Consider the following 27,109-nt stretch of genomic DNA (forward strand, 5'->3'; position numbering starts at 1 on the left):
AATGGGGCAAGAAGATGTTGCAGGGGATGTAGCTATTAGCATTGCCACTGCTGATTCACAAGCCTGTAGCCTGCCATTGAGCACATGGCCACACCCTAGTTTTGCCCAATTACCCTTTCTGAATTGGCAGAACTGCCTTTGCTGCTATCCCACTGTGGGCTGCAGTGTCTTGGAGAGGGAGGGTCTGCGACACAAATCAAGGAGAATTTGGCTCAGTCAGGGAAGACAAAGGTAGTTTTTGTTTACTTTAAAATGGTTTTGCTTCTCATTTTTAATTGAATTTGGTACTTGATTTAGCTGTCATAAAGTGGATGGTAATAGAACATTTAAGAGGAATTTCACCCTCCACCCCCCTCCATTTTTTAAGCCCCCCAACTTACCTGGTGGTGAGTTTTGCTAAGTTTAGATACTCACCCACCCAGTGGATCCAGTGCAGCTGAGATCCTCTTCTCTTCTGGCAGCTCTAGGTCCAACGCTGCTATGTTTTCCTGTGACATCATCGATAGGCTGCTGACTGTTCCAGGTTCAGCCGACATACCTTCCGATGATGCGCTAACAGGCCTGCCCCATCTCCTTTTCTCAATTAAAGGCTATGCTTCCTTGGATTTGTGACATGCATATCCCAGGAAGCAAAGGAAGGAGAGTGCATGTCATTCGTCTAGGCAAATGACATGCAAGGGGGAGGGGGATGGACAGAATGGAAATGGTAAATAAAGAAAAAACAAACAGTCCTATTCCTGCAGAGGACCGGAGGAAGGGTGGAGAGAAGGGATTGTGTAAAGATCTACTTTAAGGTGATTCTGTATGGAAATTAATGGGTAAATTATAGAACTAACAAGTTTAAAAGATTATTACAATTTAAAATATAATTTAAATTAATAATTGTAAATATAATTTAAAATAATAATAATTATAATATAAATAATTATTATCGCTAATATTATTGCGTTTTTTCCATAAAAAAATATGGATATTATTGTTATTATTATTATTATCATAATCATCATTACCTTGGGACTATTTATACTGTTTATTAGTATAATTCTTTTTATAACTAATATTCTATATGAAAAAAAAACAGGCATCTTTACAATGCTGTCACCCAATTTGACATAAAAAATATACTGACTCTTCACATTTTTACTGCTAGAGTTTGGTGGCCTTGGTTTTGCAGCTCTACGCCTTGCTGGAGAAATTGCCGGCAAGTTCATACAAAACAAATCACTGCCTTTTTGTAAATCGGCTTCTTGGTGTCACAGCATTACTTTTCAAAACTCAGCATATGGTGTACAAAGTATGGTATATAATATTCATATTCATGCATCATTACTCTCTGTTAGTCTGTGTCGTACATCTAGAGTTATCTTAACATAATTACCAAAGAGTTGAGGTGATTTTGTCCAACAATAAAAAAAACACAGCTGATTTTGAGTTTTTCAGCAATAAGTTCTTGTATTTTTATATAAACACAAACTGCATGCTTGAGTTGTCAGGTTGACATGCTTTCAAATTGATTTACCAGGAGTACATCTCCGGCAGTTTTATAATTGGGAAAGAAAAATGGAAAAGGTGTAGAAATAATACAATAGCCAGAATAAATACAGTGTAAGCTTACTGATAGTTGTACTCACCACAAAAAAAAAGTTAGCTGTTAAATGTGGCTATGTTTTTTTTTCTTTTGAGTATAAAATCACCAGTCACAAGCCTGAACTGTCAATCCCAGTTTGCACCAGTCTCAGAGCTCACACTTCATCATACTTATTCATTTTAAAATCTGCCTAGATAAAGACAGTTGCATGCTGCATCATACTGACGAGTAAATGGGGAAATAAGAAAAAAAAAATTATAAAAAAAAAAAATTAGCTAAGGGATGTCGTTCCAGGCACAAGTTTAGTGTGTTAGTGTCTATTAGTCATTAGGCTGCTTTAAAAAATAGCCTTGCAATATATTTGACATAAAACATATAATAATATCAGTCCATCCTGAGTGAGTGTCTACAATTGTCCCTATCCCTGTACATTGCACACTCACATCAGTCCCTACCCTCAAGGAGCCCACAATCCAAGGTCCCCATTCATATACTAGGGCCAATTTTGGACAAAAGCCAAATAACCTACCTGCATGTCTTTGGAGTGTGGGAGGAAAACCATGCAGGCACAGGGAGAACATGCAAACTCCAGGCAGGTAGTGTTGTGTTTGGGATTTGAACCAGTGGCCCTTTTTACTGCTAGGTGAGAGTGCTAACCACTACACCACTATGCCACCCAAATATATGTGTGTCAGTAATTTTCAGGAATAAAAAACTATATTTATTATGATGTGTTGACCCTATTTCTTTTTTTTTTTTTTTTACAGCAAGTGTACCTTTGCCAAATAGAAGGAATGATTCTCTAGAATCAGATAACCAACAGCGCCTTCTTAAAACTTTAGAAACCATAACAAATCGGCTAAAGAGGACTCTTCGAAAGGCCCCCCTTTACTCCTTCCAGTTTTCCTCTGAGATGATTATTGCAGATAGTAACTCACTGGAGGAAGGAAGAGCAGTTCTGTTCTGCAGGCCAGGTTCTGTTTTAAAAGGACGGATGTGCGGTAAGGGAACTTTTCTTTTATGTGCAAAATGTTGCCTAATATTTCATTCACCTCCATGTTTTTCTTTTTTTCACAATAGTTTTTTTTTTTATTACGCACTTCAGCAAAGCACAAAGTACATATAACAGAGAAAAAAAAGTACATTCCTAATACCGCCATGTGTTCTGACATTCTGACATTTTAATTATTTACAGAAAAAGCCAAGTAGCATGCTGGAAAGAGGGGCCTTTTTAACCCTAAAATTTGATGTTTAAATAAACATTTTTAGTACAACCCCAGTAAAGAGCAAAACCAGACAAATTATAATGAACACACAAAAGACACATGTTCATGTAAAAAAATTGACGTGCCAAAGAGGGGATAGTTAAAAGTATGAAGATACTTCACCAATAGAATTTTTTGCCTTCAGAATATGGATCTTAAACCTTAAAACAGAAATTAATGCATTTTTTAATTTTTATTTTATTAAAGCAAGAACATTCAGTACATACAAATACCATCCTCTTTGGCATAAAGCCTGCAGTTTACACTCTGCATTCAGGCGTTGACAAAGACAGAGCACATCTCGCTCCAAGATACAATATAGCATACAAGAACCACCGCACATTGTATCCAACTCCAGTGTGAAATAAATGAAATCAGCTCAAATCCCTGTCCATCAGTCACGCCTCTGGGATATGTTTCACCCACACTCAGCTTAAACGCAGAGGAAACATGTCAGAAGAGCATGACCACTGAGCGGGGATTTGGGCTGAAGACTGTCTTTCAATTACTTCACACAGTTGAATGTACTGTGTGGCAATACTTCTATGCTATATTGTAATATTCAGTAAACGTTTGATGATAATTGCATCAGGTTTTAAAAACAATACAGACTGAAACAAAAAAAAAAAAAAAGTAGTAAGAACTAGACTTTGCTGTGAAGAGCCTTGTATATTTGGCTTTAATTGTAAGAATACGGTATATACCTTAGCTAAGACTTCAAAAGCTTCTAGACAGAAATGAAAAAGCACAGCATTAGTAAAACCATCTCAAAATATTTTTGGTGGTTTATCATCCTTAATGGATCTCATTTACTCAAACTGATTAATGTGAGGGATTTTGCATATTATTTGCCGTCTGGTGGTAATGTTGCTTTTACTTTGGCAGCATAGGGTTCTGTGTAATAAGTTCTAAGCACAACTAGTATGAAACATGTCAATTATTTGTAAAATGTGTCCGATGTTTCAAATCATATAATACTTTATAAAAAAAAAAAAAATTCAATAAATAAATCATTTTGATATTGTTGATATGGTAAGAGGACATCTGTTTGAACAGCCTCTAACAAGATGGACTTATATTGTTACTAAACCCACAACAGTAAAATCTGTCTGTATATGCAGTAAAGTATGCTTGTTATACTCACTGTGGAACCCAAGGGGTTCATCCTGTGCATTGTTTAAAAAGGCTGTGTGATCCTGTCTTCTCTGATCCTCCTCTTCTTCCACCGTTCTTAATCCATCTCCTGATAATACAGAGCCTTGGGGGCACCTATGTTTTTTTTTATGTTTTTTGCTTTTTGCAGAAACGCACTGCAATCCATTTAACATAGTTTACTATGGGACACATTCACATCTATGCTTTTTTCAGCTGCTGTGTTTTTCGAAAGGGTCAGGGACTTTTTTTAAAGCAGAATGGTGCATTTTTGGTTCAATAGACTTTAATGGAGAAGAAGCAGAAAAGCACGTAGTGCATTTCTGCCACAATTCTACCTCAATTAGCATTTTTTAATCCACCCAACAACAAATCAGGCAAAAAAAAAAAAGTGTGAAAAATGCATCAAAAGCGTGTGAAAAAACACAAAAGGCACTGCAAAAAAAAATAACTGCAGAAACCAAGCCTAAAGAACACAGATGGAAGATTACTAGAGATCTTCAATATTTTAACTGAACTAATTTTCTTTTTCTACAGTATTTTAAAGGCATTTTTCTTGATAGTTACTGCAGAAGCACTATTACAAGCCTCATCTCTTATTGAAGTTCAGGAATTAATGGATTTATGGCCTGGCATGATTCAAGTGGGGTGGGTGCAGGCTCTTTGTACATTACAGGTAGTCTTAAACAAGAAGCAATAATGTGTTTATAGTCATGATAGAAAACTGTAAACATAAACCTGATTTCCTAGTCAGCCAGGCATACCCATGCCTGGATAAGGGTCTGGCATGTAACTTGGGATGGAACCTACACATAAAACAAGAAACCAACCCCAACTCCCTCCCCCCCCCCCCCCCGATACATAGCATGCAGTTGGGCTTGCAAGGAAAGGGTGGGAAGGCAACAAGCTTGCATCCCCATCCTAAGCCATGCCAGGCAATATGCCCTCAAAATAGAGATGATACCTTGCCAGGAAAGACCTTTTTGGCATAGCACCTTTTCCGCATGTTAATGGCTAAGTGTCTGGTATGAATTTTGTGGGAATTTGTTTTTTTTACCATAACAACCAATAACCATATAGCTGCTGGCATCCTCGCAATCAATTACTTTATTGGCTGCTAGAACGCAGGCAGGCAGCCATCAGACCGCTTGCATTCTAGCATCCAAAGACACGTGCAGTCTGCAAAGTAAAAGGTTATAATTTTGTGGCAGTAGTAATACCGCCACTAACTGAATGACTTCTGACTGTAGCCAAAGGTTCAACTCAGTGAGTAGGGGTGCACCTTATTCAGTTTTACCTGCTTACCATACTGATGTTTGTGTAATTCCTGTGTGGCTACAAAACCTAAGCCCCATCATTAACGAAAAGTGCAAATGGTAAAAGAGAAAGTTGGCACACTTGTCAAGTACCATTGAGAATATAGAAATATAGAGACAGTGCTCCCATTGTGCAAAATTAAATTTCTGGCTAGAAAACAGGACATTTGCAAAGAAACAAGAGTCTGGCAGGCTTTAGCTCTTGGGAACTACAAACAGAAAAACACTACTCAACACCCTATCAAATGCCTTATTGGCATCTATAGATAGTAGCCTAGAGTTGCCTTTGATGACCTTGTTTTGGGTTGGCCTAACTAATATAAATCCTACCTGGTCTGAGTGCATAAAGCGAGGCAGCAAAGGGTTGAAGCTACCTACTAGGGTCTTTATAGGTATCTTTTGATCTTTGTAATTAATTATAAGTGCCTGAGTTTTTTGTGTCGTAAAGCAATATAGACTTCTAGAAGGTTTGCTTCTGGTGAGTTTCATATTTGCAAGCTATGAAACAACCTTTTCATATTAGTGATTAATTGGAATTGTTTTATAGAAAAGGTTGAAGAAGCCATCGAAACCTGGAGTTTTTACTGTTTTATAACCTTTAATCACTAATAAAGTTTCCTCTGAGGTTATTAGTCTAGCAGAGGCATACGTCTGTAAAGGCAACTCGTATGCATTTTACTGCAAAAACTTGAAGAGCGATGCTGAAATGAATGGTCACATGCCCTACCTCTAACAATGCTACCCTGCAGTTGTCTATCAAAGAACCCATGTGGTGAGCAAAGGAATATCAGCATAGCATATGACTGGATCGGTGTGAAGGTTGCCTGTTTGGCAGAGAGCCTAATAGCAGTATACAATGCTCCAGAGTCCTTATACTGAAAGTCCGTTGTTTTTTTTTTTATTGTGGTTGTATTTTACTTGAAAAAACTATGATGGTAAAAAAGGTTTCTGAGCTGCCCATAAATACCAGTCAAATCAATGTAAATTCTTCTAAAATGTAACTTGTTCAACAACAACAGCTGTAATGTGTTTGTTGCTATGGGGGAGAATAGATACTTTTTTTATTAAATCAGCCCAATATCGTTTATATTATACTGTATCATTATGTAAAATGTTTTAAAAGAATCCCGAGGTTAGCTTGTCTAGTGGCAGCAGCAATTAGTGACCTTGATTCCATGCTCAAGGTTTTTTATTAACTAAATAGATAAAAAGATGGGATTCACGACACTATACATGCACTATAAAATAGACACTATTTATTTATTTTTTGTACTCGTTTTATTTGAAGAACAGGCTTGCTGAAAACAAAATGCCAGTACTGCTTGCATTCAAACTGCAGATGGCAGTATTTCTTTGCAGTAAAACATTGCATTTCGCCTGCTATCACAGTAAACAGCTTTTGCTCATGACTAGTATAGATAAAGCGGAAGGTTTTGAAAGGTAAACATTAATCAAGCATTTTTTAAGCGCATTGTGCAAAAACCTGGTAGAAATCTTTAAATAGAAAACAAAATAAGGAATTCATAATCTGCCTCCGGATTCAAAAATTGCTAGTCCCTAATGTGTCCCAGGTGAAAAATCTGGGCACTTCTGGGTCAAAGAGAACTGAATTCAATTGGTAATAAATAGCAAGCATTGTTCATAAGCACGTAAGGAAAAATCTTGTTTTAAGTATGCACACACTGTATTTAGAATTACTTCATTCCATTGTTCTTTAAACGTGTTCTTGTATTTTAAAAAGTCTCAGTTATGAAAGTAATATATGTTAATACTACCCAGAATTTTGTACGTGAAAAACTAACAGGGTCACCAACTATTTGCATAGGGGCTGTAAGTAAATATTATGCTTCTCAAAAGGGTCTCGATTAATGCTACATTTTATATATAATTGTATTTTAAAAAGTCTCAGGTATGAATGTAATATATGTTAATACTACCCAGGGTGTTGTACGTCAAAAACTAACAGAATCATCAACTATTAGCTAAGTGTTATGTTTCTCAAAAGGGTCTTGATTAATGCTAAATTATATATATATATATATATATATATATATATATATATATATATATATATATATATATATATATATATATATACACACTATATTACCAAAACTATTGGGATGCCTGCCTTTATACGCACATGAACTTTAATGACATCCCAGTCTTAGTCCGTAGGGTTCAATATCGGGCTGGCCCACCCTTTGCAGCTATAACAGCTTCAACTCTTCTGGGAAGGCTGTCCACAAGGTTTAGGAGGGTGTCTATGGGAATATTTGACCATTCTTCCAGAAGCTCATGTGTGAGGTCAGGCACTGATGTTGGACAAGAAGGCCTGGCTTGCAATCTCCGCTTTAATTCATCCCAGAGGTGTGCTCTCAGGTTGAGGTCAGCACTCTTTGCAGGCCAGTCAAGTTCCTCCACTCCAAACTCACTCATCCATGTCTTTATGAACCTTGCTTTGTGCACTGATCCAAATCATTTGGTGGAGGGGGGAATTATGGTGTGGGGTTGTTCTTCAGGGGTTGGGCTTGGCACCTTAATTCCAGTGAAGGGAACTCTTAAGGCATCAGCATACCAAGAAATTTTGTCAATTTTATGCTCCCAACTTTGTAGGAACAGTCTGGGGATTGACCCTTCCTGTTCCAACATGACTGTGCACTAGTGCACAAATAAGGTCCATAAAGACATGGATGAGCAAGTTTGGGGTGGAGGAACTTGACTGGCATGCACAGAGTCCTGACCTCAGCCTGACAGAGCACCTTTGGGATGAATTAGGGTGGAGACTGCAAGCCAGGCCTTCTCTCCAACATCATTGCTGACCTCACATATGCACTTCTGGAAGAATAGTCAAACACTCCCATGGACACATTCCTAAACCTTGTGGACAGCCTTTCCATAGCTGCAAAGGGTGGGCCAACTCAATATTGAACCCTACACACTGAGATTGGGATACCATTAAAGTTCATGTGCGTGTAAAGGCAGGTGTCCTGATACTTTTGCTATATGTAAACACACACACACACTGTGTAACTTTTATATTATGTAGGACTGATTGTTTTAGCTAATGATAGTATGTTGTCTAAGGAAATTTTACTGAGTGAATTATGGAGCAGTCATTATTCACTATGTGAATGTGCTTTGGCCTCCGCTACCATTGCCTGAAGTCCTGACAGTTTCTCTTTAAATTCCTCCATTATATTTTTACTAAACTCTTGTAAAAGTTTGATTTGCATCCTAATTATAATCTTGCTCCATAATGTGCATGTTCAGGTTAATCTGTAAAGTGATAATATAGAAAATTATTGCGCTACTCATATAAGGAGAAGTGAGCTGCCAGCAGTAAGACTAATTGCATATCAAATATGGGGGGAAAAGTGTGGCGCTAAAAACATTTAATGTGCCCTAGATATACACCTAGGGCAAAGGTGAGCACAATAAATGGTTGTGCTGAAAAATGCAAAAAATAAAAAATAGCTCAAAGATATTTAAAAGTGTTGTTGTGAAGGTGAATATTAAGTGCACCAAAAATAAACCCAATGGAATCACAAATGTCAACAGGTCAAATGACATTGCATGATCTATTGATACTTTCATATAACTACATAATCTATTAATATTTTCGTACAATACATATATATAGCAACCAATCACGGGTGTGATGTTATATCAGAAAGAGGAATATGCATATTAATTTTGAACTCAATGAGACAATGAAAAAGTACATCAAAAAGTAAACAGCATATTAGATTCATCCAACATGACCCAAGGAAGGCATGGATCACAGATATTGGAAAGTCTCAAAGCATGCAAGGTGATATTCACACATGGCTGTCATGGTTATGCAGTAATATTTGTCTGTCAGCTTACCTCTCCTCATGTGTTCACCTTTAAAGGCCCAGCCACTTTCACCTGACTGCTTATATGATCTTCCTTCAGCATAGCTCCACCTCAGCCTCTAATTAGGAACACTATATTAACCTGTGCATTGAAAGCCAGCCTTGCTGATCAACCATTGTGTGTTTAGCCTTTGTGTGCTACTTGCTGTGTCTCCTATGTCTGATTCCAGTTATCGATATTGGCCTGTTCTCGACTATCCCTGTTTGCTTGTGACCCTGACCCTTGGCGTGTTCTATATTTTTTCTCGTCTGCTAGTCACCCTGACCTTTGTATATTCCCTTACTATCCTTGTTGTTCCAGTCTGCTGCTTCCTTCCTCTATCTCCTGTAGTCTATCGTGAGCGTGAGCTGATCGACCCTGGGGGCCGCAACCTGGAGCCAGACTGCAGCACAGTCCATCCTCACCACTAGAGGCTCTGGTGAATACCTGCTGGCTTTTAGATTCTGCGCCCTGGGGAATCTATGCTCTAGCTCTCACTGGGATCTGTGTTAGTGATCTAATAGATCTGCTTCCTGAACCTCCCAGGTTTCAATCCATAGCAGTCAGTCCTAGGGTCCAGTACCTTAGCGGTGCACTCCTGACTCCTACGGTCTCAGGTGACCTGATTAGGCACCCAGGATTGTGCTTCCAACACTCAGGGAAGGGATGGGTACTCTTATCCTAAGATGGGGACACACACACCAGCGACGGTGGGTCAAACAGGCATGGTTGGAGGTCAGGATCACAAGCCACAAATTCCTATAGTTGGACTTTTTCCTTGACGGAAGGAGCTACATGTAGCAGGAATATCGTGGTCCTTGTTCCCTGGATTGCGGTCCGATTGGATTGGTGCAAGTTTATGCTCACATCAGTCCAACTATAGGAGTTTGTGGCTTGTGATCCTGACCTCCGTTCATGCTTGGTTGACCCGCCACTGCTGGCGAGTGTGTCCACATGTTAGGGTAAGAGTACCGATCCCTCCCCTGGGTGTTGGAAGTAGAGTACTGGGTGCCGTTTGTGAATATCACCTTGCACGCATTAGAGATTTACCAATATCTGTGATCCATGCCTTCCATGACTTGTGATGGCTGAATCTACTATGCTGTTTACTTTTTGATGGACTTTGACATTGTCTCGAGTTCAAAGTTTATATGCATATTCCTCTTTCTAATGTAACATCACACCCATGATTGGTTTCTATATATATTTGTTGTACGAAAGTATTAATAGATTATATAGTTTGAAAGTATCAATAGATCATGCAATGTCATTTGACCTGTTGACATTTGTGACCCATTGGGTTTATTTTTGGTGCACTTAATATTCACCTTCACAAAAACACTTTTAAATATCTTTGGGTAGTTTTTTTTTTTTTTTTTGCACTTTTCAGCACAACCATTTATTGTGCTCACCTTTGCCCTAGGTGTATATCTAGGGCACATTAAATGTTTTCACCACTGCACTTTTCCCCCCATAATCTGTAAAGTGCTGCAACATAACAGAATACCTTGATAAATAGTGAGAAACACAATGCTCCTTTCCCTTAGAATGTCTTCATCTATGTGAAATACTGAACTCTTGAGTCACATTACAGGATTAAGATAAATCAGCGACAGTCATCCTACCATTACTGTCCTTCTTCATTTGATATCTCTGATGGCAACTTAGAATAGACAGATAACCATTACTTAAAAATTAAGAGCACCTGTAATAAATCTTAGTGAATTTCCTATTCTGGTTACAAAGATCTAACTAAAGAAAGGCAATTAAGACTTTGTAGATTTGTGTTTGATATGGTTACTTGCAGCTCTGTAATATTTGTTCCAGTCTTTATGTATCATGAATTGTCTCATGAATGTATCATTGCCTTGTTTCATTGTTTTCACAGTAAACTGCCCAAAGGGTACCTTTTATTCCCTTGAACATAACATGTGTGAAAGTTGCTGGATTGGCTCATACCAGGATGAAGAGGGCCAAATGGACTGCAAAAGCTGCCCTGTTGGCACTTACACCGAGTACCTCCACTCAAAGCGTATATCTGAATGCAAAGGTATGTAAAACACAATGGAAACTAGTTATTAACTGCTATCTATTATCATTTTGATATATTGTGAAATGTATTAATAACAGGACAATAAAGTTGAAATGTAATACTATTTTACAAATGCCAGTACAAAAAAGGTACACATGGCCACCAATCAGAAGAACCATGAATATTATTGATAATAGGAAGCAGCACAGACATCAAAGAACTACTCTTCCAGTCACCGTTTGCTCCCTATGTTTTGTCTAGACTTGATGAGAAGATTAAGGGAAACTGAGCGAGCCTTTTTATTTTTATTTTTTTTATTTTTTTTAGCACTGTTGTAGTGTTCACTGGATTGTATACATGGATCACAAATAGTTGTCTGGCATTGTCTTTTAACTATAGAGCTAATATGGAAGACGTGCCATTAGTATAAAGCAGGCAGCTGCCAAAGTAGAAACTGTAATGTCAAGGGGATTCTCCACTCCAGAGTTTTCTCTGGACAACGTACCTAAATTAAGGAAATTGTGGGGCACATACAATGATTTACAAGTAAGCTTGCAAAGTTATGATGATTCAAGAGTGAATACTCAGATTCTTCTGTAAGCCTAGCAGTTAATATTCTTTTTAAGACACAGACACCTGTGCCTAACCTTACATCAACTATATTTCAGTAACTACAAGCTATGTTACATAGAGTCTTGTCTATATTCCCCTCGCACACGTTCCTGGGAACAAGGCTCATCAGTAGTGGGTGCTGCAGTGACTACCGTGTAATAATCATTAAAAGCCTGACGAACGGGTCCTGTGAGGCTCCAAAACATTGCACTTTCACTTGGGATGTGATCATCCTGCAATAAAAATCTCTGGACGACATTTGAAGATCCTTGATGTGCTGGTGATTATGTGCATTTACATGTTAAAGAGAGGGACATTGAAAGGTCTCATAACCTATTCCATTATGCAGTTATGGGCATACTGTAACTGGAAAATTGGTTGTTGATAGTGGAGACAATTACATTTTAACAATAATTTTACAACTAACCATCAGTCTTTTCCAAACAGTAGACAATCAAAAGAAATATGAAATTCGCTGCAAAACTTCACTTTTATTGATACTTCATGTAAAATACATCACAAACAGTGCGAGGTGCAGTAAAAGTAATGCTTACTAATATCCTCATATGATTATTGTGAGTAAGCGATAGTCACAGCGCCAAACGCGTCAACTTTAACTGTACCCCACACTGCCTGTGATGCTTTTTGCATTCTTCAATGGTGGTTGTCCTATTTTAAAGAACTCTGGCTAGTACTTATTTGTCAGACCAAAAGAGTTTATAGTTACTTTAGGTGGTCAGTGATGGCGAACCTTGGAACTGCAGATGTTTTGGAAATACATTTCCCATGATGCTCAACTACACTGCAGAGTGCATGAGCATCATGGGAAGTGTAGTTCCAAAACATCTGGGGTGCCAAGGTTCACCATCACTGCGCTATACCGGCAGGTTCAACATCAGTTGCCTGCAAACCACCTCATCTGTGACACCCCCACACAAAAGAGTTCAACGCTGGCTATACTTCAGAGGTTACACTTGTAGAAGTGTTCAGTCTATAAATAACTGTGCAGTTGTGATATGTTGCCAGGCTTTGGGGAGCTGTGATTTTTTTTCCCATCACCCATCGGCAAATGGCTTAACATTTAGGATGCATGTAGCATTTTTGATATCAAACTGGCAACCAAAATGGTGAGCCATGCTAAGGAGGGTATTCTATCTTATGTTCCTCCTGAAGCACACACTATGTGGCCTGATAGACTGGGCACTGGAGGCCCAGCAGCAAGAAGAAGGCTGTCTGAAGGCCAGCAAGAATTTTTTTTTTCCTACTTCCTCCATTTCTGTAAGGCAAAGACGAGGAAATTGGGCAGTCTTCCAGGGGATTTTCCTACCTTCCAAACTCTAAATGTTAAATATGAATGAGGTGAGATTATTGAGAACAATGTTGTACTAAGCAACACAAGGACTCGGAGTCCTATGCTGCAGGGGATGTCTTGTGAAATAGAGTCTTTTAGTGTTCAATTTGTGTCATCAAGGTAAGGGATCACTATTGGGTAGCCACCCTATTAGACACCCGATAAAATGGCTAATATGCTGGCACTGTCCCAGAGGGAGTCTGTCAGGAAAGGTTCCCTCCGCTGGTAATAGCGATCATTTGGCGTGCAGTACTGAGATCCACCAGCAGGTGTCTCCTGGCAGTTTGGAGCTGTCAGAAGAGCTTTCCCTGCTGAAATTAGGTCATCGTTGGTCCACAGTACTGGCGTCCACCAGCAGAGGGATCCTGGCAGTGTGGAGCAGGTATTACCTTCTGCAGTCAGGCGTCACATGACTGATAGCAGCCATTATATAAATACCCAGTAAGTGCACACACACCTTGCCCTGGTATTATCCTTGTGCCCTGACCTGCAGCCTGTTTACCTGATACCTGATCCTGAACCTTGATTCGTGCATCCTGCTCCTGCCTCCTGAACCTGTTGTACCTGATCCTATCTATTCCTGCATCCCTGGAACCTTATCCTGCAACCTGTTCCCTTTCTCCTTGTCCCCCCATCTGCTGACCTTTTATTTATGACCCTGGCCTGGCTTGACTACGATTCTGGTACTCCCTTTTGCTACATATGCTGGTGTGTTTGTTTATCTTCACTGTTTGGTTGTTTGGTTTGTTCACGCAGTTTTGTATTGGTGGTGTGTTCACATTTATATGCATTTACTTTAATAAACTTACTTTCACCTATTTATGCCTGGTTCGCTTTGTCGCAGTCACACAGTTCTGGTCACTTCTAGTTTATGACAGAGTCCAAAATGCTGCACTTTGAAAAGGTGCTGCATAAGAACCTCTTTGCTTTGTTGCCTGATAGTGGCAGAATGACCAAGATGCCTCCAATTCTCTGATCTCTAAAAGGAAGTGCAGCAGTGGTGCCTCAGCTCTGCTTTTCATGGTTATTTTACTCCACAGCAGCCAAGTCCCAGCTGCAGGCAGCCCATATAGGCAGTGCCAGAACCATATGATTGCTGACTACAGTGGGTCCCAGGCTGGCATGAAAACTCTCAGTAGTGAGGCCCCCATGAGGTGTCTGGGCTGGACTACTGACCAGAGGTTACACAGTAGCTTCTGGCTTGCCCTGCAGCCACTATGCTATCTAAGAAGAGCTTCAGTGCAGCAAGAGGTTTTTTTTTTTTTGAATAAATTTTTATTGAAAAAGTGTTAGAACAGTACATAAAATCATCATCAGCAGATACAAGTGTTTTCTTGTTTATATAAGTACAGTGTACAAAGTAGACTATAACACAAGACGAGATTTTCATCATCTTGAAGGCGTGTAAAAGAAAAGAAAGGAAAAACAAAAGACTTAAAAACTTGAACGAGAGCGGACGCTAATCCACTCCCTCATAGGATTAGACAGACATGAGGAGACTGTAACTGGATGGATCTAACTAGCCCGGAGGCTCTAAAATTAACCTCATGGAACTAACCAAATATGGCAAAAACAGGAGAGGGGATGGGAGAAGGGGGGGGGGGGGGGAGGAAGAGGGGGGAGGGGGGGAAAGTGGGCTTAGGTCCAATACTCCATTGAAGGAAGACATCCAATAGTGGAAGAGTTCACGTTTGATGAGGATCTTTGTACACAAATGAATGTTTATCAAGGAGCGTACGGTCGTGTGGAGAGAGGTGCATCGAAATAAAAAGGTCCCATCTGTCATGAAAGCGTTTGGAGGCTTTCTGGTGGTCCAGGTTGGCATTAATTTTGTCCCGAAAAAGGAGTTGTAGGAGATCCCTTTCGACCTGTGAAATGGAGGGCGTGGATGCGGAGGTCCAGTTGGCCAGTATGGCCCTTCTGGCTAATAGGAGGCAGATCAAGGACCAGTCCTTTCCCGGTGGGCTGGGGGCGGTTGACCAGGGAAGTAGAGTGTAGTCCCAATGCCCAAAGATGAGGAGGAGCGGATTCTTGGGGAGTTTCAACAGCGTAATCCTGAAGATATAGGCCAAAACTTGATCCCAGAAAGTAGCAATAAAGTTACAAGTCCAGAACCGGTGTACGAGAGAAGGTTTGGGTTGTTGGCACATTGGGCACAGTGACGGAGAGGAAGAGGCCGAAGAATGGTTGGGAGTGGGAAGAAAAGGAATATGGGCGCGGTGGGCGATTTTCAGCTGGGTTTCCCTCCATAATTCATTAGGGATCAGATTGTACACAGAATTGAGGCCTTGCAGGATTTTGTCTACTATGTCCTCCTCTGGAAAGTCCTTCGCCCAATTCAGCACTGATGACGAGGCTAAGGATGGAGTAATTTTCAAAAGTAGTGGTTTGTATATGTCAGAAATTTTGCAGGTGTCATTCCGGATGAGAGTTTCCATGAACGATGTAGTGAATCTGACGGATTCGGTCCTGCAGGTTTTTTGAAGAAAGCTGACACATTGGCGATAATGGAAGTTTGAGGCATCCGGAAGAGAAAATTTTGCTGCTAGGGAGCTAAATGGCAGCACCCTGCCAGAATCTGGATCACACATGGAGAAAAATGTAGCAAGACCCTTTTGGCGCCATTCATCGTAAGGTTGTCGTTCCAAACCCGGAGTAAAATTTGGGTTCCCTTGAATTGGAAGAAATTTAGAGATGAAAGGAGAGAGACGGAGACTTTTCCTTACCTCCCTCCAGGCAATGGCAGTGTCCCTCAGCAGGAGGTTGTGTTGATGCGGAGTTGCTAGAGATTTCCACTTGCAGTGAAGAAGGGCAGTAAGGGAATAGGGATGGACCATTGCCGTTTCCAAGTGAAAATTTGAACATTGGGACTTTTGGGTAATCCAGTCTAAACTCACCCTCAAGAGACATGCTAAATTATACAGTCTAACGTTCGGAAGACTAATACCGCCTTCGGTCCTGGGAAGATGAAGTTTCGAGAAGGCAATGCGCGGTCTTTTGTTTCGCCAAAGAAATTTTGATATTGCAGAGTTTAAAATTTGAATATCCTTGTGTCTGATGAGTAAAGGTATCGTTTGAAGAGGGTATAGCAGGCGTGCGAAACTGACCATTTTTATCAGGTGACATCTTCCCAGGAGCGAGAGGGGCAGATCCATCCAGTTTTCAAGTTCCAGAGTGAGCTTGTTAAAAAGGGGAGGATAATTCAGATGGTAAAGTGAGGAGGGAAGCTTCCCTATTTTAATACCCAGATAAGTGATGTGTGATTTAGCTATCGAGAAGATGGAATTGTGAGACCAGGCCGGAGGTGGGAGGGAACCGAGGGGCAGTATCTCGCTCTTGGAATAGTTTATGCGTAAACCGGAGCATTTTCGGAATAGATCAAATGTGTTCTTTATCGTGGGCATATCTGCGGAAGGATTTGCGGAGAATATGAGGACGTCATCTGCAAAGAGAGACGTCTTCAGTTGTAGCTCGCCTATCGGAATGCCATGGATTGGGGCTACTGTGGACAAAAACCTAGATAGTGGTTCCAGGGCCAAATTAAAGAGGAGAGGGGATAAGGGGCAGCCTTGTCTCGTACCCTTATGGAGGCGAAATTCATTTGAGAGCAGGCCAGCTGCAACCAATCTGGCGGCCGGAGAGGTATACATAGATTTTACTAGATGTAAGAAAGGGCCGGTGAAACCCATTTTGTTCAGAACCAGAGACAGCCATTCAAAACTAACATTGTCGAAAGCTTTTTCGGCATCAAGAGTAATGATGGCAAAGTCCCCGTCCGGGTTGCATCTAGCGTGCTCTAGTGCCATCATCACCTTTCTGATGTTGATCGTCGCCGTTCTGCCTTTCACAAAGCCTGACTGGGCAGGATGGATCAGAAAAGGGATGATGTTAGCTAGCCTTGTGGCTATGATTTTGGATAAAATCTTGACATCGAGATTTAGGAGCGATATGGGCCTATAAGAGCCTGGTTCTGTAGGTTCCTTCCCCTTTTTTTCTAGAAGTTTTATTATCGCCTGGTTGCCTGTGGGTAGATAGGGGCCCCCTGTCCACATGTGTTGGTACACCCTTTCAAGTGTGGGTGCTAGGAGTGAATTGAGGGATTTATAAAATTCGCCCGTTAGTCCATCTGGGCCAGGGGCTTTGGAAGAGGCTAGAGTCCGAATCGTGTTGGTTATTTCCGCGAGAGATATGGGGGCATTCAGGGAGTCTAGTTGTGAGGGGGATATTTGAGTCAGAGTCACTTTGCCTATAAATTCGTGTGCCGTTTGCTCGTCGATAGGGTCGGCCGCATACAAGGCCGTATAGTAGCGCAGCATGGCAGAGTTTATGCCCTGTTGCGACGTTGTTATAGAGCCGTCGGGCTCCCGGATAGCAGATATGATAGTTGGGCGGTAGGTTCCTTTACATAGTCTGGCTAGCAGTTTACCGGCTTTGTTCCCGAATTTGTGGAGAGTGGCATCAAAGTGAGCTCTCTTAATCGATTCTAGTGTGTCGGCCCAAGTTTCAAAGGATTGTTTGGCTATTCGCCAAGCTTCCCGGTTTTCAGGTGTGTCATGGGTATAGAGTGTACGTTGAGCCTGATGGAGTCTGGAACTGGCCGTAGTGTAGTTAAGATGTGCATTCTTTTTGAAGGAGGATGCATAAGAGATAATGCGTCCTCGGAGGAAAGCTTTCCCTGCGTCCCATAGCAGATTAGGGTTGTCCGCATGGTCCGCATTAGTTTGTACGTATAAACGCCATTCTTTGGTGATGTAGGTGTGGAAGTCCGCGTTGTGCTGGAGGAAGGCGGGGAATCGCCAAATTTTGGGATTCGGATGGATATCAGGAGTCTCTAGAGATATAGATATAGGAGCATGGTCAGAGATAGCAATATCATGTATCTCCGCGTCCGGGATGAAGGGGAGTAGGTCATGCGAGCTAAATATGTAGTCAATTCTAGTGAATAAGTTGTGTGGATGGGAGTAGAAGGAGAATTCCCTATCAGTCGGGTGGTGTATGCGCCATAGGTCAAGGAGACGAAGGGATTCCATTGTGTCCGCTTACAATGTAGTGTTGGTCGGTGTCAAGGACGAGTCAAGTCGTCGTTGCGAAGATTTATCAGCTAGTGGGTGTATTACGGAATTAAAGTCTCCCCCCACGACTTGAGGTAAGGAGGGGTAGCGCAGGAGCCAGGTTGTCAGTGTGGTGAAGAATTGCTTCGTAGGACTGTTTGGGGCGTATATGTTGGATATCACTATTTCTTTTGTCCCAATGCGGATACGAATAGAGAGCAATCTGCCCTGAGTATCCGTATCCGTTGACAGTATGGTACAAGGGAGATTTTTATGAATAAGGATAAGGACTCCCGCTTTACGGCCGAGAGCTTCTGAGCCCGCCACCGCCCCCACCCAGAGTTTCTTCATCCGAACAAAATCGGTTGAAGAAAGATGTGTCTCCTGAAGCAAAGCTATATCTGTTTTGAGCCGTTTGAGATGGCGAAGAACCTTCATTCTCTTAGCAGGGGAACGAAGGCCCTTCACATTCCACGAAATTATTCGCAGCATGATGGGATTAGGATGGGGATATGGTGTGCTAGTAGTGAAATCATTCGGATGTGTGTGGTTAAGTGTAGTGAGCAGTAGTTATCTATACTGGAGCATGAGATCAAAGCCCTAAGAAGGGGGATGATGAGTATGCGTGCACTAATAGAAAACCTATCGGGTAGAGGAAAAGGAGAGGAGGGGGAAGGATAAAACTGTCGCAGTAGCCAAAGATAAGATAAGCAGAAATAAACATAATCGCTAACCAACTTTTTTCCGCATGGGGATCACTGCGAAGACCAGTTCCCATAACCAGCCCTGCATCATGTCAGAGGCTTCCGCCCCTTAGAGATGGAGTATAAGGCAACGGCAGGGCATGCGGGAGAGCAGCACATGGACGCAGGTCTGCACAGAGAACCCAGGGGGAAGAGGGTACGAATGTGTACAAAAATGAAGATATAGATACCACAAATTAGAGTACATAAGTTGCCATGTTAAGCAAAATACCTCTATAGCCATGAACCACTGAGGAAGGGTGAAAATACAACTAAAGTGGAACATAACAAAAAAGTTCGTCAGCAAAGAGTCAGTTCAAGATGTATGCAGACAGAACAACAAGTCCGAACAAGTAGTAACAGATATTACCTGTGAGGTGTGGACTGTCCAGGAGGGAGAGTCCAAAGTTCAGAACACCTTGACCAGGTACGGAGGAAGGCCAAACAGAGCCATAAAGAAAGAAACACTTGCGTGTGGAAACAGCGGGGCCAGTGCGTGCCCCTCAGCGTGTAGTGAGGCCATGATGAGTTGGGCCCGAGGCCCTGAAGCGCTTGGGAGAGTCCTTGCGCGGGCTCCTCTGATCCAGGGCCCGGTTGAGTGGTGGGGCCTTAGGTGTGGGGCTGAGGAGGGATCCTGAGCGCGACGATTTCAAGTAGGCAGATGCTTCCTCCGGGTCTTGAAAGGATAGTTGTTCACCGGAGGGTGTTTTGATCCGTAGGGTAGCCGGGAATGCCAATGTGAATTTGAATTGCCGTTGGTGAAGTTCTGCACAAACATGCTGGAAAGCTTTGCGTCGTTTAGAAACATCTACCGAATAGTCGGCGAAGATCAGGATGCGGACTCCTTCTATCTGTAGGGATCTTGCTTGCCGGTATTGTTGCAGTATGGCGGCTTTGTCCGAGTAGTTGAGATATTTGGCTATGATCGGGCGCGGTAACTTGCGTTCCGAATTGAAAGCCCCCATGCGGTGAGCGCGCTCCACGATACACGGGCCTCCCAGACCCAGAGCTTCAGGGATGCGACGAGCGCATAATTCCATTAGGGCAGATTGATGGAGCGATTCAGGAAAACCTACGAAACGCAGGTTGTTTCTCCTGGACCTGTTCTCGAGGTCATCGAGTTTTTCCAGAATAAATTTGTTCGTTCTGTCCTGTGCATGTTCCAGGGATTGCGTCTGGTAAAGCTCGTCCTCAATGGTGGATATGCGATGCTCTGCTTCATTCAATCTGGATGCATGTTCCCCCAGCTGGGCTTGGACTTTCTGCATACCTGAGCTGACAGCTTTCTCCACTGATGCAGCTATCATAGGAGAGAGGAGAGCAGCCACAGCCTGTGCCAGGAGTTCTGTGTGATGGTCTCGTGGCAGTGGAGGTAAGTGTGGCTGCTGGATGAAGGAAGATGTTTCAGGGCTAGATGGAGGAGGGGGGGCCTGGATCTGTGGTAGTAAAGAGTCACTCATACTGGATGGATGAGCAGGCCGTTCCCCTACCTCCATAGCAGGCGACGTCTCCTCAGGCTGGGCCGCACAGGCCGGATCCGTGTAGGCCGAAGCCGGGGCCTCGATTTGCGGCTGGGCCGGCCGCGCGGCGGCGGCCGCGTACGATCGCGGCCCGGTTTTTTCGACGAACCGGTCCATCCCGTGGCCGGGGACGTGGAGAAGGCTGGTGGGGCTTTTTGGGGCGGAAAACGCCGATTTTCAGGCCGATGTGGAGGGCGGTTTGCGGGAGCTGTGAGAGGCACAGCTACTCCATGCGGCGCCGGAACCGGAAGTTCAGCAAGAGGTTTTGTTAGCTGCTTCCTGTTTTTCCTTTCACTTTTATTACAATGAACCAATATTGGATTACCAGTAACTACAGAACCCCTTCTGCTGATTAAGTAACATCAATACCACCTACCGCTATTTTCAGCTCCTGCCAGCATTTGCAAAATATTCTGGTTGCCACTTAATGTTTATACAGTTTGCTTGCAGCATCAAAATGTTTTTGTTTTGCTGGAGGGTAAATCTTGCATTCAGCCTCGGAGTTTGCATCCTGTTTCAGTGGTCTGGCACTTTAAATATGCCACATAATGTTTTTTCAGCTCAAATGCAGCTTTAAATCCTGTGTTGCGCGTTTAGAGTTTGTGGCCTGTCCAGGTGCCCCAGCATTGAAAAGGTGCTTAATAGTGTTTCCGCAGCTCAACCACAGCTGCAAAATTTGTAATGCTTACTGCAATGTAAATCCTCTGTTGCGCCTGCTCCGGTTCTCCAGCACTCAAAAATATATGTGGCTATTGTCTTTCGGATAATAGATTCTAATGTGTATTTCAAGATAAAATGTGCCTTGTTTATCCCTCTTATACTGTGGCCTAACTAAACTGCTTACATGTTGTCAAGTGACTGTATAATATTTGTGGCATTTGGCTCCCAGATAATACACTATATCTTATTTGCTGCTTATTCAAATACCTGTGTACTCTCCTGATGTTTGCCAATTTCTAAAAAGTCTATATTTTGCTTGTTTGTCCATAATACATGTAAAGATGGGCTTGGGCCCCTATCCTTTCCCCATTTAAGACTAATGCCGTGTACACACGACCGGACTATCTGACGGACTTGGTCCAGCGGACAATCCACCCGTGTGTGGGCTCCGGCGGACCTTTTCTTCCCAAACTTTGAAAGAAGTCTTGACTCAGAATTGTCCGTCGGTCTCGGCAGTGCAGCGGACAAACCACCCATCTGTGTGCTAGCCCGCCAGACTTTTGAAATGAGTGGACTTGCCCACACATGGAGTAAAGTCCATTTATTTTGAACGTGTCTCCAGGTAGACGGGACTAGCGCAGGAAGTGAATGTTGCTGCCTCCATCGGTGAGAGTCCATAGCAGACCCTTATCTGAGCATACAGCCCTGCTGGTCAGGAAAGGGGGCGGGGATGAGCGAGCGCCCCCCCCCCCCCGAGCCGTACCAGGCCACGTGCCCTCAACATGGGAGGGTGCTTTGGGGAAGGGGGGCCCTGCGGCCCCCCCATCCCAAAACACCTTGTCGCCATGTTGATGAGGACAAGGGCCTCTTCCCAACCACCCTGGCCATTGGTTGTCTGGGTCTGCGGACGGGGGCTTATCAGAATCCGGGAGCCCCCTTTAATAAGGGGGCCCCCAGAGTCCGGCCCCCTACCCTATGGGAATGAGTATGGGGTACGATGTACCCTTACCCATTCACCTGGGGAAAAAAGTATACATAAAAAAACACAACACAGGTTTTTATAGTACTTTATTAGACAGCTCCGGGGGTCTTCTTCTGTCTTCATGGGGTCTTCTCGCCAGGCTCCTCTGCTATCTTCTGCTCTTTTGCTAGCTCTTTTACTAGCGGAGGAGCCCGGCTTTCTCCTTTGTCGCCGCCGTCCGGGGGTCTTCTTCCGACTTCGGGGGTTTTCTTCCGACTTTGGGGGTCTTGTCCCGCTTTTCGGTTCTTCTTGCCGGGCCTCCGCTTTCTTCTTCCAGCTCTTTAACTAGTGTTGGCCCGGTCTTGTCGCTGTCACTGCCGCATTCTTCTTTTCTTCTTCCTTCCGATGTTGACACGACACTCTCTCCAGCCTTAATGGCAGGGACATGTTGTGCGGCGACTTATATAGGGATAAGGGGCAGGGTCATCGTGAGTGTCACATGGTGACCCCGCCCCTTATGATGTCACAGTCCCGGAGGATGCTGGGATAAGGATCTGCTATGGAATTTTTTTGGCATAGGGGTTCCCCTTCAAATCCATACCAGGCGACGGGGCTCGCGAGGTGTCAATCTTACCGATGAAGGCGACGACATTCACTTCCTGCGCTAGTCCCGTTCTGGAGCCACGTTCAAAATTAATGGACTTTACTCTGTGTGTGGGCAAGTCCATTCATTTCAAAAGACAGGTCGTGTGTGGGCGGACCTCTGCTGCAAAGTCCGGCGGGTTGTCCGCCAGACTAAGTCCGCCAGATAGTCTGATCGTGTGTACGCGGCATAACTGTTTCTTTATAAGAAAACATTATTCTGTTGTGCTCCATACACGCGGTCGGACATTCCGACCACAAAATCCGTCAGATTTTTTCTGACGGATATTGACCGAAACTAGTCTTGTATACACACGGTCGCACAAAGTTGTCGGAAAATCCGATAGTTCGGAATGGGGTGACGTTCGTAACATACAATTGGACTACATAGAGGCCAGTAGCCAATAGCTTTCATCTCCAATTTTTTTCTGAGCATGCGTGGCACTTTGTGCGTCGGAATTCTCTACACACGATCGGAAAAAGTCAGATCAGATTTTGTTGTCGGAAAATTTTAAATCAGGCTCTCAAACTTTTTCTGTCAGAAATTTCCGAGCCCACACATGATCGGATTTTCTGACAACATAATCCGATCAGATTTTTTCCGTCGGAATTTCCGACCGTGTGTATGGGGCATTAGCCTTTGATTTTAATTATTCTTTCAATATTTATGGTCTTCGCCCTTTTTTATTTTTTTATTTTACCACATACACATTGAGCGTTATTGTTACTATGTACATTCTGCAATCTCTTTAATAAAAAATATTGCAAATGAAAATTCTATATTTTCAATAGTTGGGAAATAGTTGGAAATACAAGGATGGGAAGGGGTTAGTGAATGTGGGGATGTGGTTATGAATATTTTATGTAAACTAAACTATTAGGACAATGCAGTGTGGTGCTACAAACAAAGCTTACAAATTACTCTATTAAACTGTGTATGAAGTTTGGAACTTTAGCTTTATTTGGCTGTAATTTTTAAGAGGAAGCTTTCCTATACCTTTTAGATCTATTGTTGCTGTTACTTTTACTAGTCAATTCAGGCCTTGATAAAAATTTAGCGTCACAGCCAGTTGTTCCAAAAAAACATTTTTTTTCAAGTTGAAATCAATCAGATTGGTGTGATATTGCTGTATTTAAGCCAATGTAAAGTGTAAAAAAAAATCAGTTACACATGCATATAAGGTGCCAGAATATGGTGTTGTAATGGTCTTTTTAGAATTATCTTTTTAATTCCAGTTAGTCTGGCTCACCACAGCTTTTTTTATTTGAACGCAGTCAATAAAATAAAAAGGAGTAACATCGCCATGACCAGATAAAGCAGATATAAATTACACTTGTAAAATGTAAACACATACGTTTTCTTATATTTAATCTTTGATTTATTTTAGCTCAATGCAAGCCAGGCACTTACTCATCAAATGGTCTAGAGACCTGTGAGTCTTGTCCACATGGCACATACCAGCCAGTGATGGGATCTAAGTTCTGTCTCGCCTGTCCAAAAGGAATGTCAACAGTTAAAAGGGGATCTGTGGATGTCTCGGAATGTGGAGGTACGATGAGAAATAATTAATAAGGCATAATAACCTTTTTGGTACTACAAATACATATACAGTAAATGGTTTATGTAATTCTGTTATCCTAAATGTTGGTGCTAGCCTTTTTTATATCTGTAGCTTTCATTAAAAAAATCCAGCTTTGGATATTTTTTACATAGTTACATTGATCCTGCTTGAACCAATTATACCTTATCTAGTCATTTTCCCTGGAAGTTGGAAATCATTGTGGTATCGCTACTCCAGTGATTTGCACTTTTCTGCACTGATCTCCTTCCGGTTCCCACGCCGAGTGGCTGCCCTGCTGCATTTTAAACTAAGGAGGATGGCCGCTTGGCACAGATGCCATTCTGAGAATGCTTAACAGTTTTCTAAATGCATGGAAAGTGGCCTCTGATTGAAAGAAGTGGGCAGGGCAGTGACATCACATTTGGACCAATGTAACCATGTATAACATATCCATACCTGGGATTCTTCTTTATAATTATACCTGGTGATCCTGCCATGAAGGTCTATGTTCTGTCTCTCAAATATGCCCTTCTTTGTCACACTGTCACATGCTCCACTTATAAACACTGTAAACAGGCAAGTCAACACAAATTTTGTAGGCATGTTCCACATTATCACTACCTGGAAGCCAGCCTACAGCCATTATTAGGAAGGAGGGCATGAAGGTTGGTGATAAATATTACATTATCTGCACAGAGGTATACTTTATAATACATGACAATTGCAACAATGTACATGGATAAACTTAAAAAAGACTTGACAGCTATATATATATATATATATATATATATATATATATATATGTGTATATATATATATATATATATGTATATATATATATATATATATATATATATGTATATATATATATATATATATATATGTATATATATATATATATATATATATATATACATATGTGTGAGTGTACACCTTGTTGTGGCCACCATTATTTTCTAACACTTCCTTAACCCTCTGGGCATGGAGTTTACCAGAGCTTCACAGGTTGCCACTAGAGTCCTCTTCTACACTTCCATGATGACATCACGGAGCTACTGGATGTTAGAGACCTTGCACTCCTCCACCTTCCATTTGAGGATGCCCCACAGATGCTCAATAGGGTTTAGGTCTGGAGACATGCTTGGCCAGTCCATCACCTTTACCCGCAGCTTCTTTAGCAAGGCAGTGGTTGTCTTGAAGCTGTGCTTGTGGTCGTTATCATGTTGGTATACTGCCTTAAGGCCCAGTCTCTGAATGGAGGGGATCATGCTCTGCTTCAGTATGTCACAGTGCATGTTGGCATTCATGGTTCCCTCAATGAACTGTAGGCAGTGCAGGCAGTACTCATGCAGCCCCAGACAATGACACTCCCACCACCATGCTTGACTGTAGGCAAGACACACTTGCCTTTGTAATCCTCACCTGGTTGTTGCCACACATGCTTGACAACATCTGAACCAAATATGTTTATCTTGGTCTCAGTTCCACATGGTTCCAGTAATCCATGTCCTTAGTCTGCTTGTCTTCAGCAAACAGTTTAATGACTTTCTTGCGCATAATCTTTAGAAAAGGCTTCCTTCTGGGACGACAGCCACGCAGACCAATTTGATGCAGTGTGTAGTGTATGGTCTGAGCACTGACAGGCTGACCGTCCCACCCCTTCAACCGCTGCAGCAATACTTGCATTACTAATATGTCTTTTTCCCAAAGGCAACCTCTGGATATGATGCTGAGCATGTGCACTAAACTTCGTTGGTTGACCATGATGAGGCCTGTTCTGAGTGGAACCTGTCCTGTTAAACCTCTGTATGGTCTTGGTCACCGTGCTGCAGCTCAGTTTCAGGGTCTTGGCAATCTTCTTATAGCCTAGGTCATCTTTATGTAGAGCAACAATTCCGTTTTTCAGATCCGCAGAGAGTTCTTTGCCATGAGGTTCCATGTTGAACTTCCAGTGACCAGTATGAGAGAGTGAGAGCGATAACACCAAATTTAACACACCTGCTCCCCATTCACACCTGACACCTTGTAACACTAATGAGTCACATGACACCGGGGAGGGACAATGACTAATTGGGCCCAATTTAGAAATTTTCACTTAGGGGTGTACTCACTTTTTTTGCCAGTGGTTTAGACATTAATGGCTGTGTTTTATTTGGAGGGGACAGCAAATTTACACTGTTATACAAGCTGTACACTCACTACTTTACATTGTAGCAAAGTGTCATGTCATCAGAGTTGTTACATGAAAAGATATAATAAGGGGTGTACTCACTTTTGTAAGGAGGGGTGTACTCACTTTTGTGAGATACTGTATATATAAATAAATATATATATATATATATATATATATATATATATATATATATACAGTATGAGCATTCTGTTTTTTTATTTGATCAGTAGATAATCTAGTGTGTTGCCTGTACTTAAATAAATTGTGACTGTAATCACAATTTCTCATTGTTGCTATTGCATTTATTTCACGGAACAAATTATTTCATTTTTGTTATTTATGAAAGATTGAGATTTAAGCATTTGATTTTAACATCCGTTATTTATTTTAAGTTCCATGCCACGCTGGGGAATTTTCTCGGACTGGATTGGTGCCATGCTATCCTTGTCCCAGGGACTACTATCAGCCAGAACCAGGGAAATCGTATTGCCTGTCATGTCCGTTTTACGGAACAACAACTATGACTGGTGCCAGGTCGATAACAGACTGTTCAAGTAAGCTGCCTTTTGTACTCTTTGAAATTCTGTGTCTGTGTTAGCAGA

At 42.0% G+C, this 27,109-nt stretch overlaps 1 protein-coding gene across 1 annotated transcript in view; it reads left to right on the forward strand.

The window, feature by feature from the left end:
• Positions 1 to 27,109, forward strand: part of SVEP1 (sushi, von Willebrand factor type A, EGF and pentraxin domain containing 1) — a 481,292-nt gene that overhangs the window by 244,665 nt on the left and 209,518 nt on the right. The window contains exons 16-19 of the mRNA XM_077475265.1: positions 2,356 to 2,589; positions 11,089 to 11,250; positions 24,161 to 24,322; positions 26,900 to 27,061. Of these exons, the coding sequence (XP_077331391.1) occupies positions 2,356 to 2,589; positions 11,089 to 11,250; positions 24,161 to 24,322; positions 26,900 to 27,061 (720 nt within the window). The remainder of the gene's footprint in view (positions 1 to 2,355; positions 2,590 to 11,088; positions 11,251 to 24,160; positions 24,323 to 26,899; positions 27,062 to 27,109) is intronic.

Source organism: Lithobates pipiens, unplaced genomic scaffold, assembly GCF_037356315.1.
Source record: "Lithobates pipiens isolate NorthernLeopardFrog02 unplaced genomic scaffold, aLitPip1_a1.2 Scaffold_13, whole genome shotgun sequence".
Lineage (NCBI taxonomy): Eukaryota > Metazoa > Chordata > Amphibia > Anura > Ranidae > Lithobates > Lithobates pipiens.